Genomic DNA, 17,598 nt, shown 5'->3' with positions numbered 1-17,598 from the left:
CACTGCCATCTAGAGGCCTTAAAGACAGATGTTTCTCTCCCTCCCTAGTCTCCCCCCCCGCCCGGGCCAAAATTTGGTTTCAAACATAAGAAAATATGAGCTGGAAGACACATAAGATTTTAGAAAATACAACTCCACAAAAGTCACATTCAGCATCTGGAAATCCCGTGCTCATAGTTGTTGCAAGTATCCCCTAAAAGCACTCCAGCTGATGCAGAAGGGTATCAAAGAATTTTTCTACTTTACAGCATTCTTTTCAATATTTTCTCTCACATAAAGGAAGTGTTTTCCTTCTAAAACTGAGGCCCTTGCAAATAAAGAATAGAAACGTTCATATTAAACACTTTTTCTTTTATAAGGCACAATGTAAAATGGGTGCATTGTCAAAATCTGGAATGTTAAATTTCACTGAAATAGTGCCCCTTTAAAACTAATCACCAGTATTTATGATAACTACCCTCTGTAATTAAACGGCTCTATACCTTTCCCTTCACTGAATGAAATATTGTAGGGGCATTGGTTTGTTAACATCATAGAAGATCCTACAAAATAAAATGCAAAACTGACTACACACTTAGAATGTATTATATACCTAAGCACAAAGTTATTGACATTGAGAGATCCCAGTGACAAGTCATATAACCTCAAACAAAAATAAACAAAACACTATTAGAAAAACACAAGCAGTTCTTGTTATTCAAGCAGAGTTTTACCAAAACAAGTCCTATGGTAGAAAGAGATCAGAGGAAATTAAGTGGGTAAGGAAAAAAAAAAAAACAGAATCTCCCAAATAAGCTTAATAAGCATTTGTATAATAATATGTATTTATACATGAGTGTAAAACAGTTCCAAAGGAAAATTTGAAAGGCTGGAAAAGAATTTCTTAGAAGTCACAAGGACCCAAGCATAACTCAGAGATAAATAAATATCTGAAAGACTGCATGGTACTTGGCAGATGATTATATACAGAGATGCTTAAGTTAGCTCAGCCTCCAGAGACAGGCAAGAAGCCCTAGCACAGTATTTATTTGGGCTGACTGACCTTACCTTACAGCCATACTATTACTTAGTGCAAGTGAAGTGCCACTAAAATTATGCTGCACACGGTATCGAAACCATTCATGTGCATCTTTTACGCTGTGCTAAGGAAATGCAATCTTAGAAAAAGGGATGTACCCTCCATTGGCACAGCACAACCAGAAAACATTAGCAAGTTAAGGGACAGATTTCCAGTTTTCAATTTAACATAGACCTCACAGGCTCTAACACACAACCTCTCAGACTTTCAAGAACAGAGAGTTCTTCTCAGGAAAAGAAAAAATGCTGGCAGTTTTTTCTAAGAGATTTAAACAACTTATCGCCCTAAGCCTTGCAGTAGGCTTTAACAGTCACCACTCCCATATCCTCAATCCAGAAGACATACGTAAAATTTTAAAATATGATACTCTCTTCTGGATTTTACTAAGCACTGAAAGCACAGTGACACCCAGAGTGTGAACAGTTGAATGAGAACCCTCTGAAATGAACGGGGCAGTTCAAATCTTAAACCTATTTTTCATGCTCTATGCAAATTCAGTCAGTCATCTTTGTATTTATTGATCAACCTCAAAATGGTTTTAAAGTTCTCCGCAAGTTTTTACAGCTTGAGACTTGAGTCATGATTAGTAGTGAACCCTACCACACTGTTTGCCCAACCTTTGGGAAGCAGGCAGGATTTAAGTACATTAAAACCAGAGGGTTCTGTTCAGTCAGCACCAAAAGCAATTCTTTTTGAGTGACAGAGCACTAGGACTTCTAGAATGGACTAGACAAACTCCCTGAAAACTTCCTGTTAGAAGCAAACTTCCAGTAGTGAAGTGCTGAGCCCAACTTCGCTTTTGTTAATCCCAGTTCCAGCATTTCTGTCATAACAAATAGAAACTGGATGCCAATGCTCCTACAAACATAGCATTTGTCATTTATGTGTTGCTTTAAAACAGACTATGTTGTAAGGTTACATGAGAAAAGAAAGCAAACCTTCAGAGCTGCAGTCAGACAGGTTGTCAGTAAGAGAGTCAGACAGAGGCTCAACAGGACCAATCAGTTCAGACCCATCATGTACCTCTCCACCCTGAAACGAATGAGGGAAAGGAATTATTTAGCTGCTGTGCTCTATGGAAAGCCTCATTATATAGCAGCAATAGTCAAAATTAAATTTCCTAACCACGGAATGCTCCATTCCTTTAGAGCTAATGCATTTAATTTAACTATATAAGCTTGCAAAATTAAACAAGGGGTTTTGGTTAGGCCACATCTGGTTGCCACAAACTCTCTAGGCACCTGAACAGTTAGCCTACTGCAGCTTCTCTGGTGAGCAACAAGAGTCGTGAACCATATAGGCTGCAGCAGGTCTGCCTGCAAACACCAGAGTTTAACAGGGAAAGAACAGCAACGCTCCTGCTCTACTGTGGTACATACAGTCTGTACCCTTCAGCGGTGTTCCCAGGCTCAGCAGATCCCTCACACAGGAGCATTTGTCTGTCAGAATCAGGTCCCACCCATGACCTACTATCTTGAGTTCAGTTGTAGTCAAGACTGGACAAACAGGGAAGACAGGGCCGGGGCCAGCATATAGGAGCGACATTATTCCCTCCCAAGCTTGAAAGGAATCAGAGCTAAGTGAAGTAACAACAGGAACAATTAACTGCATGAGAACCCACCTAAATGTTTTGTGTTTGTTTTTTTTTAAATTTCTGCTTCGCATCTCAGGTACACACTTTCCAGGCAACTTTATTAGAAACTGCACCATTTCCAAGGCAGTGTTACAAATGGGCACTGCTAATCTATCCTGAACTAGCCCAGCACATTTCCACACTAGCCAGCACATTTCCACACTAGCCAACTCCATTTTTCCGGAGTTGGCTATATAGCAGCAATAGTCAAAATTTTCATTTTTCAATAGCACACAGATAGAGACAGCACTCCCTTCGGATGTTTCTAAGACTTCATTGTCCAAGTCTATCTCTCCATTGCTATTTGCACAAAAATCTGAAAAGGAACAAAACTACCCGTGAGCGGAGCTAAAAGACACTGGCTGAGCTGGTGACTGATTGAAACCTAAAGGTTTCTTACAGGAAAACATGACACAACATCAGCTAACAAATGAGCCTAAATCATCACATTTGCATAACTACCCTTGCAGACCTACTTGCTTCTATAAAAACTAATGCTTTTTTTAGATTGATTCATTGCCTTTCAAAGCCAGAAAAGGTCCATTGGAAGGCTAAAACTAATACTTTTGTTAAGGAAAGGAGAGGAAAAGAGCTCTGAACAAATGCCCCAAAACACAGAACAGAAATATTTCCAAAGAACTGAAAAAGTGCAAATGCAAATACACTGAAAAGTAAAATACTCTAACTCAATCTCCCATTCATTGCTGCCAGCAAAGCTTAAAGAAAATTACCTTAAGTATATTAAAGGGCTCTGCAATAACTGCATCATCAAAAAAAGTTAGGATTTTTGTGCTTTGCTGTAATTTTGCTTTTGCATATATATCATTTAAATATACTCAACACATTCATACACTTGAGTCCCATTTCAGTCAGATGAGCATTTCCTTCATTCCAGGGAGTTACTACCATGTTTACATGTAAATTTATGCTGAAGTGTTTGCAGAATGTTGGACTAAGCTAACTAAGCTACTGAAAATAAAGAGGTTTGAAAGAACTAATGAAAACAAACTGCTTCAGATGGAATAAAGAGGAAGCTTGGATCAACATATTGTCTTAAACTATGTTTTGGAGAGTGGTTCTTACAACACTGTACATGCAGCACATTTGACTAGTTATATACCTAATTTGTTGTCACAGACCTGAATCTGTAACAGGCCATAAGAAAACAATACAGACAGTCTTTCTTCCTTCAGTTTGAAACTATAAACACCTACATAAAATATAGAAACAGTGACAATATTTTTATTACTTTCCCACTGAACACCTGGATTTAGCATCACAGGTTTTGCTCATCATTCAATAAACAAAAATTCCAAATCCCTTCACCTGAAGTTTGTGTAAAACTTTCCACCTTGTAGAGGTGTGGCATGTTTGGGGTTTTTTTAAGCCACATTTCCAGAGTGAATGGAAAACTCCCAGTCACTTCACAAAGTGTGTCAGATCAGCTCACTGTCACTCCGTGGTTTATAAAGTAAAGCACAATCAGCACTATATGTTATTCGTATCGGTAAGAAGTAAATACTTCTGCAAATACTAACAAACCTTAAAAAACTCTTCAAGCTGTTTGCTGTTATAAAGAGCAGGGATATTAGCAGAAAACTGCAAGAGATCTTCAGCACATTGCCTTCTTTCTTCAATCACGGTTTCATCAAATCGCCCTGGAAGAGACACATAGATCAACAGTTTTAGAAATAACTACACGTCTATTCTGCAATAATAACCACCACGAAAAGAAACAAGACAAAAGCAACCTTCTGGAGACAATGCCCTGAGTCTATGAAAGTCATTCCAATGCTTCAGGAGAACATAGCAAATCTTCAAACTTCCTATTCTCAATTGTCCCTAGTCCCGTCTTCTGTAATCCATTCAGATGATGAAAGCTGGCAGCTACGACAAGAATCCTTCGCCCTCTCATCGTAAGAATATGTGAGGCAACACTCTTGATTAGCCAAGAGACACTAACGGATGTCCAGTGTTATCTAACAATAAATGATACATGCACAATTTGACAATATGCCAGTCAGTGTCAGCCTTGATTACGGCCCAAATCCTGTAAGGAGCTGAGCATTCTTCACATATTCTCAAGAACAACACACGATAGGAGCAGATAGTAAATGAAGTATTGCTAAAAGCCCCCAAACAGATCATCAGTTCCAAGGTGCCGTTTATGGAGGAGACAGAGTGTAGGGGAGATGGTGAAGCCCTGCTACCGGGCACTGAAGCTTTCCTCTGAAGTAGCTCCACACAGACAGGGTCTCATCTCCTCCTGGATTCAAGAGGTAAGCAGAGCTGGGAAGCAGCTCATTTACCAAAACATATGATCCTTCCCTTTTCCCTGCCCAGCACCCAAGACATTCCAATTAGAAAAAACATATTTAAAAAACAATCCCACAGTTCACCTGAGAGATTTGCTTCTCAGGAGAAACCCTTGGATTGCTACCTTAAATTCACTTTCTTCACAATTGCACACAACTTATTTTAGCTTTTCATATCAACATCACTTTGTTGTTGAAATAGTTACAAGTTTACATAAAGAAAAGGGCAGAGGTTAACAGTAATAATTGGAGAATAGAACAGATATTGGAACAGCTATACAGAGGGAAAAAAAGGACTGGGAAGACAAGTTCAAGAAACAGTATTGCTATAACAGCATGACCAGAAAAATAAGAACCACCTGTGACAGCTCTGTGGCATTAACCTTTGAAGAGGACAAAAGAAACATTGAATACAGAAGCAAAATTCATTTATACTCAGAGCAAGCAAAAAAATAATCCCAGAAGAAAGTATCAAAGCAGGATTCTTTCCAGAAATTCTTCAAGTAAATAGCTCCTGCCGATGTGGTACCAGAAAAAAGAAAATAAAACTAGAAAGAAACACATACTCACAAGATCACAAACAAAGCTTTTAGGGGTTATTTTTCCATGAAAGGAAAGGAAAGACATCGTTGGGCTAATTTTCAGCTGGATTGGTTCCGTGACTTGCTCACCCTGCCCTTTCAGCTGTACAAACATTAGCAGCTGTACAAAAGAGCGAGCAACAAGCAAGCAGAAAGAAGGCAAAGGCAATGCTACCACATTGAGTGGCAACACTGAAATCAGCCTCTATTAAACTGCTCATCAAACTTCCTATGTCTTCAGAGCAACACTGTGGGTGCATTGGGGCTTTTGCTTCATTCCACGCAAAATAAGGACATCATAGGAAAAAAAACTTCCTTCAGTAAGGCACAGCAGCATAGGCCAGTTAAAAAAAAAAAAAAAAAAAATCAATCTACAAACACTGTTACAATGAAACACTAAATCAATTGCAAAGAAGTAAACACTGAACAAGACCAAAAACAGGTAAGTTTTGCAAACAAGTAATTCTGTAAGATATTTTTCCTGGTTTCTCAGGGATCTTTCTCTCCCCCATCTACTCTGTCATCAAACCAAATAAAAACTAAATTTCCTTATCCACATCTTCTCAAAACTTCCATTGGGTACCAGCCAGGACGTGTCAGGACCAGCACTGCCAGGCTGACCGACACGTGTTCACCAGTTTTCCAGGCAGCTGCAAACCTCTGGGGCACAAGCTGAGCCTTGCCTGGCCCTCGGTACCACCACAGCGCGCCTTTTCTTACTCGGCTGCCATTTCATGGACTTTGCAAAAATATAATTACATTTGCAACCGCCTTCCCTCTCAAATTTAGCTGATATTAGCCACATGAGTAAAAGGTTTGACTTTCTGGCAGCATAATTACATAAGCCTCATTTTCTTAGGAAGCTGAGCTAAAAAAAAAAAAAAAATAAAATACATGTTTGAACAGAGCCATTGAAACATTAGTCACTGTCACATTTGCCAGCTCATCAGCATCACGATACACTAACAGGACAACCATTTACAGAACCAGAAGAATATGGGGGAAGGAAGAACATAATTCAGTACTGGTTTGTTCAGACTATCTGGCATCTTGCTGGCAGTTTCATTCCCAGCCAACCCTGCCTAACTCCTGCTCCCTCTCCCTTTTTTCATACTTTCAAGCAATCAACACTTTCATTATCATCCTTCTCAATCAGATGTTCAAAGGTACTTAAGACACCCAGCTGACTCTTCAAACATTCCTATCAGGAAGTCTTCCTGCATCTAAATCAATGTCATTTCCACTATTCTTTACATCTCTCAGATACAGGGAAACTTTGTTATTGGGATCACGTCTTTCAGGGTTGTAGGAAGCATCAACTACAATCTCAGCATGTAAAAAATGTATTAGCACACTTCTGTTATTCCTCCAGCAATGATCCATTCAAAATTTCTTATATACATGGAAACCAAACGTAAATTCCTGTAAAGAGAATCCACAGTTCATTTTCTGGAGCAGATCTGAACAACAAAATGCCTAGCAAGGTTTGTGTTCATATTTCAGATAGCTTCTCACAAGACTTCCAACTGTACATGCCGCTTAACTCTTAAATATGCTACTTCATTTGATATTTTCAAATCCAAAAAGTATCCTTATCTGAGCTTTATAATGTGAATCACCTTTCTGACTCCCTACTAGCAAGCTATCAATATCTGGGGTTTTTTTGGTTTGTCAGGAGGAAGAGTTTTGGTTTGTTTTTTTTTTTTTTACACTAGAGTACATTTCTGCAGTTGTTAGATACAAGAAATGCTGAGTACAGATTTACCAGCATTTTGACAAAATACCATGTATAGCCAGCATATGGGAATATGTGTCCAACAAAAAAAGTAGTTTGAAAACACTGAAGAAGTTATGTTGATGCATATTAGAGGAGGAGAGTAACCACTTCCCAGAAACAGGTATCATAATTGCTGCATAACAGTTCAGAGAAGCTTCATAGCTGTACTGTTAGGACATTTTAGATGCCCATGCTCGAGGTCATTAGGTTTTCTCCGTAAGATGGGTGGAAAAGGTTCAAGTGAAGTGAAATGATTTCCATTTCCCACCTATAACAAGTTTCATGCTTTGATGTGAACACGTCTATTGTACCAGAATAAAAATATGTGCACTTGCATGTTATAATTATCAAAAGCTGTGGTGTAAAACATGCAATGCAGTTCTGCAGATGTGGCAAGTCTCTGGTTGTGTGAAATATGGAAGCACAGCATGACCCATTCATTTTTAAATACATCTCAGTTCTCCACACCATCTCTTGAAATTCTGAATGCTGAACTTGAGATTCTGCTCAAGTTTAATACTTCTACTACAAGTAAGCTTGACTATCAGAACCACCAAAGCTCATTTCGTAAAGCGTACTCTCCACAAAACAGTATATATATGTCACAAAGTACTCATATCCAAAAAAAAAAATCAACTATTGGCAATGCTAATTAGTAATTAGTTTAAAAGCTGCAACCAGTAGAACATCACCACAGGGAAGAAACACTGCAGAAATGCTCCGTTAAAGCAGCTTGAAAGTAAAAGATCTTAATAGAAATGGACATTGCAGCTCACCATAACGAGACTGAAAACAAGTTTGTCAAAAACTCAAAATCCACTAAAATTACATTTTTCCTCTAATACGAAAAAATACTAGGACTGATCTGAAGATAAATGCTTTAAATTAAAATAAAACACACAGAAGCTATTACGTGTAGAAGTGAGATGGAAGGATACACAGTTAAATTTTATGCTTTAAATAGAAAAATAATTCTTAAATTGAAGAGTCAGACATTTCTGTTCCTTTCAGCTATATACCAATAATTTAAAATTTGTTTTTACACTACCTCCTCTTTCCTGTATTCTTCTGTGGCTCCACTTCATTCAAATGTAGTGGGTTTTGGTTTGGTTTAATTTTAATTTCAAATAGCTTTTTGTAAATAACTACATTGAATATTTCTGTAGATTTCTTTCTCTTACAATGTACACTGCAGTCACTTTTGTTTACCAGGTATCAGTAGAAAAAGGACGTCTTTCAGAAGGGATTTTACTCAATTCTCTTGCTTACAGAGCTAGTGTAAAAACAGCTAATTTGCATTTCTGGTAATTTAAAATTATTTAAGATATTAGAAGCCCATACTCTTCCACCCTGATTTTCTTTTATTTCTATCCCTCTCTTTCCTCCCCTATGAAAAGCTACCACAGCTTCTACCTGAAATTAAATTATGCTTTGCAAATATTAGCTTTTTAAATAACTTGTCCAGTGAACACTCTACTCTGTAAATCAGACAAAATCATCTCAGCATGAAACTAATAGTACATCCTCTATTTAACCATTAGTGCACAAGTTCTGACATAGCACTGAAACTTACCCCGCTTCCAACTTCATAAATAAGCAAAAATTAAAAGACATAAAAGTTGGATACAATTTAGCTGATGCGAAAGCTTATGGAATCATAGAATCTTTAAGGTTGGAAGAGACCTCTAAGATCATCAAGTCCAACCATCAATCTTGTTTAAACCAGGAATGGGTCCCAGCTCTGCACAGAGAACCATGAAATCTGCATCAGAGTTCAGGTCCCTTGCCTCTCACTTAGCTGGTCCACACAACAAGGGGTTAAGTCAGAGGTTCCCTCAAAGCAGTAGGGGCAGTTTGAACTTGAGTTATAAGCTAACTTCAACTTGTCCAAAGCTGCTTATGTTAGCATATTCTTTAAAGCATCTCAGTGCCATGCCTACACGCAGTAGGCATCAAGAATAAACACAGTAGCACTAAATAGCAAAAATTACACGTCTGTGGCACTACTTGGTCCTGAAACGTCAGAAGGAAAATTTGTGCTTTCCAGGCTGAGGTTTTGCCTGCAGTGGAGTTTTGTACAGTTCTTCCTGCACTCAAGGCACAGGAGGGCAGCCAGAAAATACTGCTACAGTACCGTAACCCCAGGCAGTATTACAGTGCTGTCACATAAAGTGGTGGAAAAAAGGCTGACTAAACAACCTCAATTTTGGCACTTTCCAAATTGACAGGCTTGACTATCCCAAAGCAATAGTAAACGCCAAAAAAATCCTCACACCAGAAAGCATAATGCACAAACCCCCCCCCACAATACAAGAGAAACCACACCCATACAACAAAAAAACCTAAAAACACAGAAAAAACACACCAAAAATATCCTAGGGCACACACACACAAAAAAAGCTTATGCTAAATGAGGTGAAAATGCTAAAAATATTTTTGCACATTTTTCCATGGGTAGCATGTAGTCAATGCATGCCAAAAAACATCAAAAGCATACTGGATGCTAAGACACACTAAAACCATGACACATGGAAAGAAATATGTAAAAATGTGCAATAAATGTACATCAAAAAATGCAAAACACTGCATGCTAAACAAGCTAATGTGCAACACACAGGAAAATCATGGGAAAATATGCGCTAGATGCATGGCCAACACCACTCAAAACTGCTAAAAATGCTACACACAAAAAACCCCTCCAAAAATCCAGCACTAGATGCAAAAAAAAGAGCAAAACCCATGCTGGATGCTAAAAACACTTAAAGGCACATTATAGATGCACACCAAAAAATGCTGTAAGTGTGCTGCAGGTTTAAAAACCCACCAAAACATCTTAGAAACACTATGGCAATGGAAAAAAATACCACAGCAACACCTCAGAAACCAAAAAAAAGGTGCGAAATTCGTGCCAAAATCCTTGGGAGGAAAAAAAAAAAAAAAAAGAGAACATAGGAGATGCATGGAAAAAAAACCACTGAACATCCTGGATGCTCAAAACACTGCTACAGCACTGTCAAACTTGCCTACAATGCTACTTTCCTACAATGCTGTAGGAACCAAAACCTGTACAAAAAACCCCATGCAAAATCCACACCAGAAACCTTGCTAAAAAAAGAGCACATGGTTGATACATTAAAAAAAATGCTAAACAGGCTGGACCATGCAAGGTGCATACAAAAAATAAACATAGACTGGATGCTAAAAAGACAAAACAAAAAAAAACCCCACATCACACTAAAACAACTTGTGAACACCATGGAAAGGCGTTAATAACCCCAAAACACCTTAAACGTTGGAAAACCAGCCCAAAAACACCTTAGAAACTGAAAAGCCTGCCAAAAACCATATCAAAAAAAGTGGTAGACTCACACACAAAAAAAAAAAGCCAAACACGTTGGAAGCTTAGAAACCATGTCAAAATGCCCAATAATTGCACATGGTAGATGCATGCCAAAAAATACCAAATATACTGGACGTACAAAAAAACAACTGAATAACTATTAAAAATGCACTGAAAATCATGCAGTATTTGCATGCAAAAACATCCCCACCAAAGAAATCCTGGACAGAAATAATGCCATGACAACACCCTAGGAACCAAAATCACACCTGAAAATGCCTCAAATTTACACCAGAAACCTTGCCAAAAAAGACAGCACATAGCAGATGCATGCCAAAAACCAACAAGCATGCTGGACACTAAACACCATGCAAGGTCCATACAAAAAAAACATAAGCACAGCCAGGATGCTTAAAAAAATATCCATGAAAACAACTTGTAAACTCCATGGAAATGCCTTAGTAACCCCAAAAACACCTCACAAATCAAAAAGTCCCCCAAAAGCACCTTAGAAACCAAAACGCCTGCCAAAAAGCACATCAAAAAAGAGCACATGGTAGATTCATGCCAAAAAAACCCACCAAACATGTCTGACAAAAAAACCCCACCTCACTAAAAAGCAGCACTAAACCTGTTCCGCACAGTTAGCAACACCTTAGAAACATTCACAAAGCACGTGACAGATGCGTGCCAAAAAAAATGCCAAACACACCGGACACATTAAAAAATGCTGAAAAATGCTTAAAAACTCACTGAAAATCATGCAATGGATGTATGAAAACGGCTACAGCTAAGAAATGCTGAACACTAAAAAGAAAAAAAAAAAAATCACAACACACCTCAGCACCACCTTAGGAACTAAAAACACCACACAATTCACAACAGAAACCTTGCCAAAAAAAGAAAGCACATAGCAGACGTTTGCTGAAAAACGCCAAACATGCTGGATGCTCAAAATCACACGAGGTACATACAAAAAAAGAAATCCACACACGCCACAGGCTGAAAGTTTAAAAAAAAAATTAAAAATACACTAAAACAACTTGTAAATGCCATGGAATTGCCTTAGTAACCCCCAAAACACCTTAGAAACTGAAAAGCCTGCCTAAAACCACACCAAAAAAGAGCACATGGTAGATGCACACCAAAAAACACCACACACATTTTGGACTGTCAGCAAAGCTTTAGAAATGCCTTAGAAGCACTCAAAAAATGTGGCCAAAAAAGGGCAAAACATGCTTGACACTTAAAAACCTGCATAAAATAGTGTGATATATGAATGCAAAAAAAAACCACCAAAGAAATCCTGGGCACAAAAAATGCTGCAGCCACGCCTTAGGAACCAAAAAACACATCAAAAATTCTGTTTCACATCAGAAACCTTGGCCAAAAAAGGAAAAAGCACATGGGAAATGCCAAAAAATGCCAAACACCACACTAGAAGCATAAAAAAAAAAGCATGAACAAAGGCTGGGTGCTTTAAAAAAATAATACACTAGAACAACTCGTAAATGCCATGGAAATCCTTAGTAACCCCATAATCCAAAAAGCCCGCCCAAAACCAAACCAAAAAAAGAGCACATGGTAGATGCATGCAAAGAAATGCCAAACACTTGTTGGGCACCTAAAAAACCTGTTAAAATGCTTGGAAAAAATGCTCGAAAGCACATGGTAGATGCACACCAAAAAGTAGCAAACTCATTCTAGAGAGTTAGCAATACCTTAGAAATACCTTAGAAATGCTCACAAAGAACATTGTAGATACATGTAAAAAAGACACCAAACATGCTGGACACCCTAAAAAAAATGCTGGAAAATCCTTAAAAATCCACCGAATATTGTCTAGTATATGGATGCCAAAAAATCAACAACACTGTGTGCTGAACACAAAGAACACGTGTAACCAAAAAGAAAAAAAAAAACCCACACCACTAAAATAAACACAACAGACTGCTAAAAAAAGCACGGTAGATGGAGTTCTATATGGAGTCATACCACTTCACTGAAAGTCCACCTACAGCTCAGCTCATTCATGATGACACGTACATCAGCATTAAGTTAATACCTCTGGCTTTTAAGAGCTAGTTACTTTTTGCTGTGTATTTCTCATGTAGAGTCACAATCCTCTTATAGGTTGTTTTGGTGAAATAGTTAACTGCTATATGTTGGACTGATCTCAAAAGCCTAGCTAGATAAAATTGATAATTACAATCAAATTTCTAAAATAAAATAATCTTTTTCTGCAACCACCGCTTGATACTTCACTATAACTTATCATTAAAAATCACAGCTCATATATTAATATCTTTGTTCATTGTTCAAGTGCTGTTCATAAAGCTAATATAGACTTTATGCTCCTGAAAATAAGGAATGTATGTTGTAAAGATACAGAACATAGACATCAATAAATATTTGAGCTAGTATCTCTAACATGGAAGCAAGGACATAACCACCCCCGTTAAAAAAATATATAAAAGTATCAAGCTATGATACCAATACACCTAAAAGACACAAACAAACTAAAAAGTTGAGTAGTAAAAGCAAATGGAAGAGTTCCAAGGAACTACAAAACAAGATGTATTTATAGATATTGAGTTACCAAAGAATTTCAGCAAGTCAGGAAGAAATTATGCTTACCAAATACTATTGCTTTGGCAAAAGGTGGAAAGAGTTCTGTATGTCTGCATAGGTTTTTATGAATTTGCCAGAGATCTTTGTGCAGTTTCTTAAAGTCACTGTATCTCTTCCAAACGACTATCTGAAGCAGAGAAAGGGGAGAAGAGAGAAGTGTTAGTGAGGTTCATAGTTTGCATCGCAACACACCAGAAATACATTTTTTTAAGCAAATTGGACCACTACCTTCAGCAATATGTTTAACAAAAATATACAATCTGAACTGCCAACTGTAACAACCATAAAAAACGGTCATTATCTGTCCCCAGCCCCCATTTTGGCTAACAAGACTACAGTGCATACAAAAAAAAATACTAAGTAAAAGCTAAAAGAAGGAAACAGAGAGGGCAAAGGCAGAAGCATTTCAGTCACACTGAGATCCAGAGCTACACAGGGAACCAGTAAGAGAGGAAAAAATGCCGAATAGTAGTGTTGCAGTATCCAACACTCAGCATGCTGTGCTTGGCACAGCTGCAGGGATGGGGAAGAGACAACAGCAAGAGAAAATGAGGGAAGAGAAATCAATAGAAGTAAGGGATTCTTAAGGACAGCATATGAAGCACCCAGGACTACAAACAAGCTTGTAATCTGTTTATGTAAAATGCTGATCAGACGTAAATGCAAGCCCATATTTTAAATGGTTTATTGCTAATAACCCTGATCAAAAATTGAACATGTTCCTTTTGTAATTCAGACAAAATCTCCAACTTCAGGAATGCAAAGAAAGCATTGGTTCATTCTTTTCGTGATCCATCTTTTCCAGAAAGAAGTAGTTAACTCCCAGCCACGTATCCACCTTATCCTTCTTCCATCCCGTTCTTTTTATTCTTTCCATTTGAGGAAGGAGGAGAACCCCACAGGAAAACCAGGCCAGGGACAAACTGAGGAACAAAATTTACACTTGACTCCTAACAGGTTTGCTATCAGGATGAAAAAAATGAACATAGACATTTTATATCTTGGCTTTGGTCAGACCCACTAAGCCACCATAATAAACTTCGACACTTATTTAAAGTGATTAAAGTAGAACAGGGCAAAAAAGAGAGAGAGACTGCAATGCATTCAGCAGTTGATTCCAGTGTTTCATCAGACAAATGTCTCAATTAGCTTAATACAACTAACCACAATATAAAAGATTCCAAATATTTCTGACTGATATAACAAGTTGTGTTCTCATGAGCTATCATAATTGAAAAACTACATTTTTCAAGCAAACCAGATTTAGGTTTAATTTTAGAGGGGTTTTTGGTTGTTGTTTTGTTACGAGTTTTGGAGATGTTTTGTTTGCTTTTTTAAACATTAAGGTCAGCAGCCTTCTAAGTTTCAGCAGATGCAAGTCCCACCTGCAGAACAATGCAGATGTAAGGTAACAGGACTGCTAATAGTAGGTCTGCAAAGCTTTCATATCGCAATACACTATCCGCCTTATAAACTTAGCTATACTGAAACTAGCAGTCCTGATTCAGCCCCATCTATTATGCACACATTTCCAGGACTCAGCTACTGCTTGGTGGAGTTCAACAGACAAGGGAAGAAAATTCAGAATCTCTCAAGAAGGCCAACTAGTCATTTTGCTATCAGAAATAATTTTTCAATGCTGTACTTCCATCTAATCCAACATCCAGAAGATGGATGATTAGCACTTCTTGAGCAGTGTGTATATAGAACATCAAATTGCCTAAGATTGTGAAGTCTTGAAACATTAAGTCACTGTATTGTCAGTACTTGGAGACAATGTGAAAAGCTGCCAGAATATAAGAGTGTGAGATTCCATTCCACTAAAAAAGTATCATTTTTTTACTGCTGCAAGTGATCTCCCAATAGCCAAGGGGAAAAAAATAAACATCCATAAGAAGCTTGCATAGCAAAAGCAGTCAAGGTCATCCTAAAACCTTTCACAAGCTCAGGGAAATCATGCTTTTGCATGCATGCGGCTCAGCAAAGTTAGCTAAGTTCCCACTCTAACATACTCATTAGAAATCAGATTTGGAGGAAGGACACGCTGTACTTTGAGGCCCAATGAAGCACAGCAAGTATATCATAAAACATATGTTAGACTTGTAATGCAATAAGTTGCTTGTCATGGCTAGAGCCAGTAGATCTCTATTAACTCATGTAACTCATCTGTTTCACAAAGAACAACCCTTTCTCCTCCATGAATGTGTAAGAGAAAAAAAACCCCACAAGACCACCCTAGCTACAATTGCTTCACAGGCCATGTTGCCACCATCAATCCCCAGAAGCAAGGAAATTAAAGTGAAGTCCGCTAGTCTGTCTATTAACTCCACACACAACTTCACGTTAACTTCTTTCATCGTTTTGAGAAGAAAGCCCTTAGAAGGCTATCTTCCTTCCTGTCCCAGCAACAACAGCTGGAATTATCCTGAAGTGCTTCAGTGGGAGAGATGCTGTATTAAAGGCTTGTATCCCAAAGGGCAATTAAAAGCTGTGACAGAAACCTGGCAAGTAGAGTTGAGGTGACAGCACACAGCCTTACGTGCAGTTGTACATATGCAATATACGTATTAACATCACAGCAGTGGCATTAAAAGAGACTTCTGAATGAGTAGGCAGGCACAGCTAAGTGATCCTGTATGGATGCAGGAAGGGCGTCACACAAGACAGATCATAAAGCACATAGTTGTGTGCACAAAATTTTGTCTATTGAATTTCTAATTGAGCATTCTGCAAAGCTGAGGTAAATTTATTTTCAGCACAAACAGGTTAGGAGCATATTCTTTTTCTTTCAAAGGCTGTCCACAATTCTTTTTTTATCATAAGAAGCCACTATAACAGAAAAACTCCCTACATACATGGTTTTCTGACTACAATTCACCCTTATTGCAAGTACCGTCTAGGATATTCCTTTTAATAACGATGTACTTTCAGACCCTTGCTTATAACAGAATCTCACCACACCTAACATGCTATCACATGCAAAATAATTAATTTGGTACAATGAAGGGTGGAAAAGGGCAATCATCAAAAAGTTCATAGCACATTTATGTCTTCTATTGTCTAGAGTACGCGGAACTCTGCATGGCTAACCTACAGCCACAGATCAAAGCAACGACCAAAGCAATGACTAAAAGATACAGTATTGCTATTGTTTCAAAACTACTTAACACATATTCATGCAATACTCTAGCTGAAAGACACTTACAATATTTTTTTTCTGATGAATGGCTCATCAACAGCTGCTATAAAGTATTTTTCCCACAAATGAAGATTAAGGTAATGGCAGAATGTGCTCATGGATAGGTTCAATTCAGGAGTCTCCCTGGAAAAGGTGAACATCAAGCTACAAACAGTAGCTACAGTAATGCAGTTCTAAAACTAGATCCGTGATCATCTCCAATTCTGATAGGCTATTTTAATCTTCTAGAGATCAAAAAAATGCAAAAAAAGCATGAATGCTTATGTTTGTCTGATTCTCAAGATTTCAAAGGATGCAACAAAAGCGTGTTAGGTGCATTAGCCAATTCTCACCTCTGCCAAGCCACTAATCAGTAACTGTTTGACCACACAGAGAAGCAATGAATTCATTTATGGGCTCTTCTTTCATCAACTATCCAGGTTCTCCTCAACTGTAGTAAGAGACTGTACCAGAAATTGAACATATGCGTATGTTACACAATGTCTGAAAAGCCATAAGTTTGTGGTTTTGAAGGAAGATTTTGCATGTACATAGTGTAACAGTATCAATGTCAAGTCATTAGTCCAGAAGAAACCAAGTGGGGAAAAAACAGGTTTTTAATCTTAAAAAAACCGAACCAAAACACCAAACCCGCACACGTGTGATGTATTTTTTTGTCTCAATAAAATGGTTCCTGACAGTCTTTTGAGGTATTGCAGAGGCACAAGAATACAGCAAAGCCGTATTCAGAGCCTTTTCAGAAGAGGCAAAGAGTAAACAATTTTAAAGCTTTAGCAAAGTATACCACTGGAAAATACTAAAGGAGCCTCAGAGAGATAGGCATAATATATGACTTGCAGTCTAATCTCTCTCAACTACTCCTATGCTCCTCCATTTTCCCTCTTCACTAATAGACAGTAATGATGTAGGCTTTTCAGTGAAGTATTGGTTAAAGAGGAAAAGAGTACCTACAGCTGAGACCTAAGACTTGGATTGTGGACTGATCTCTAATTTTACCAGTAGGAGTTAAGTAACCATCAATTTGCCAATTCCAGCCCTGAGAAA

General features: G+C 38.0%; 1 protein-coding gene across 7 annotated transcripts in view; it reads right to left on the bottom strand.

Annotated features, from left to right (window-relative positions):
• Positions 1 to 17,598, bottom strand: part of RPS6KC1 (ribosomal protein S6 kinase C1) — a 93,969-nt gene that overhangs the window by 70,383 nt on the left and 5,988 nt on the right. For 3 of the 7 annotated variants that reach the window (XM_075749225.1, XM_075749220.1, XM_075749222.1), the window contains exons 3-5: positions 13,362 to 13,482; positions 4,254 to 4,369; positions 2,017 to 2,110 (exon numbers count right to left, since the gene is read on the bottom strand). Coding sequence is in view for 3 of the 7 variants with exons in the window: in XM_075749220.1 (XP_075605335.1) it covers positions 2,017 to 2,110; positions 4,254 to 4,369; positions 13,362 to 13,482 (331 nt within the window). In the remaining 4 variants the exon portion in view is untranslated. Of the gene's footprint in view, positions 1 to 2,016; positions 2,111 to 4,245; positions 4,370 to 13,361; positions 13,483 to 16,560; positions 16,580 to 16,886; positions 16,998 to 17,598 lie in introns of those variants that run through there. The other 4 variants (XM_075749221.1, XM_075749226.1, XM_075749223.1 and 1 more) reach the window with 4 other exon arrangements.

The sequence above is a fragment of the Balearica regulorum genome, chromosome 3 (assembly GCF_011004875.1).
Source record: "Balearica regulorum gibbericeps isolate bBalReg1 chromosome 3, bBalReg1.pri, whole genome shotgun sequence".
Classification (NCBI taxonomy): domain Eukaryota; kingdom Metazoa; phylum Chordata; class Aves; order Gruiformes; family Gruidae; genus Balearica; species Balearica regulorum.
Note: the sequence above shows the minus strand (reverse complement) of the source record. Positions and strands in the feature narration are given on the sequence as shown.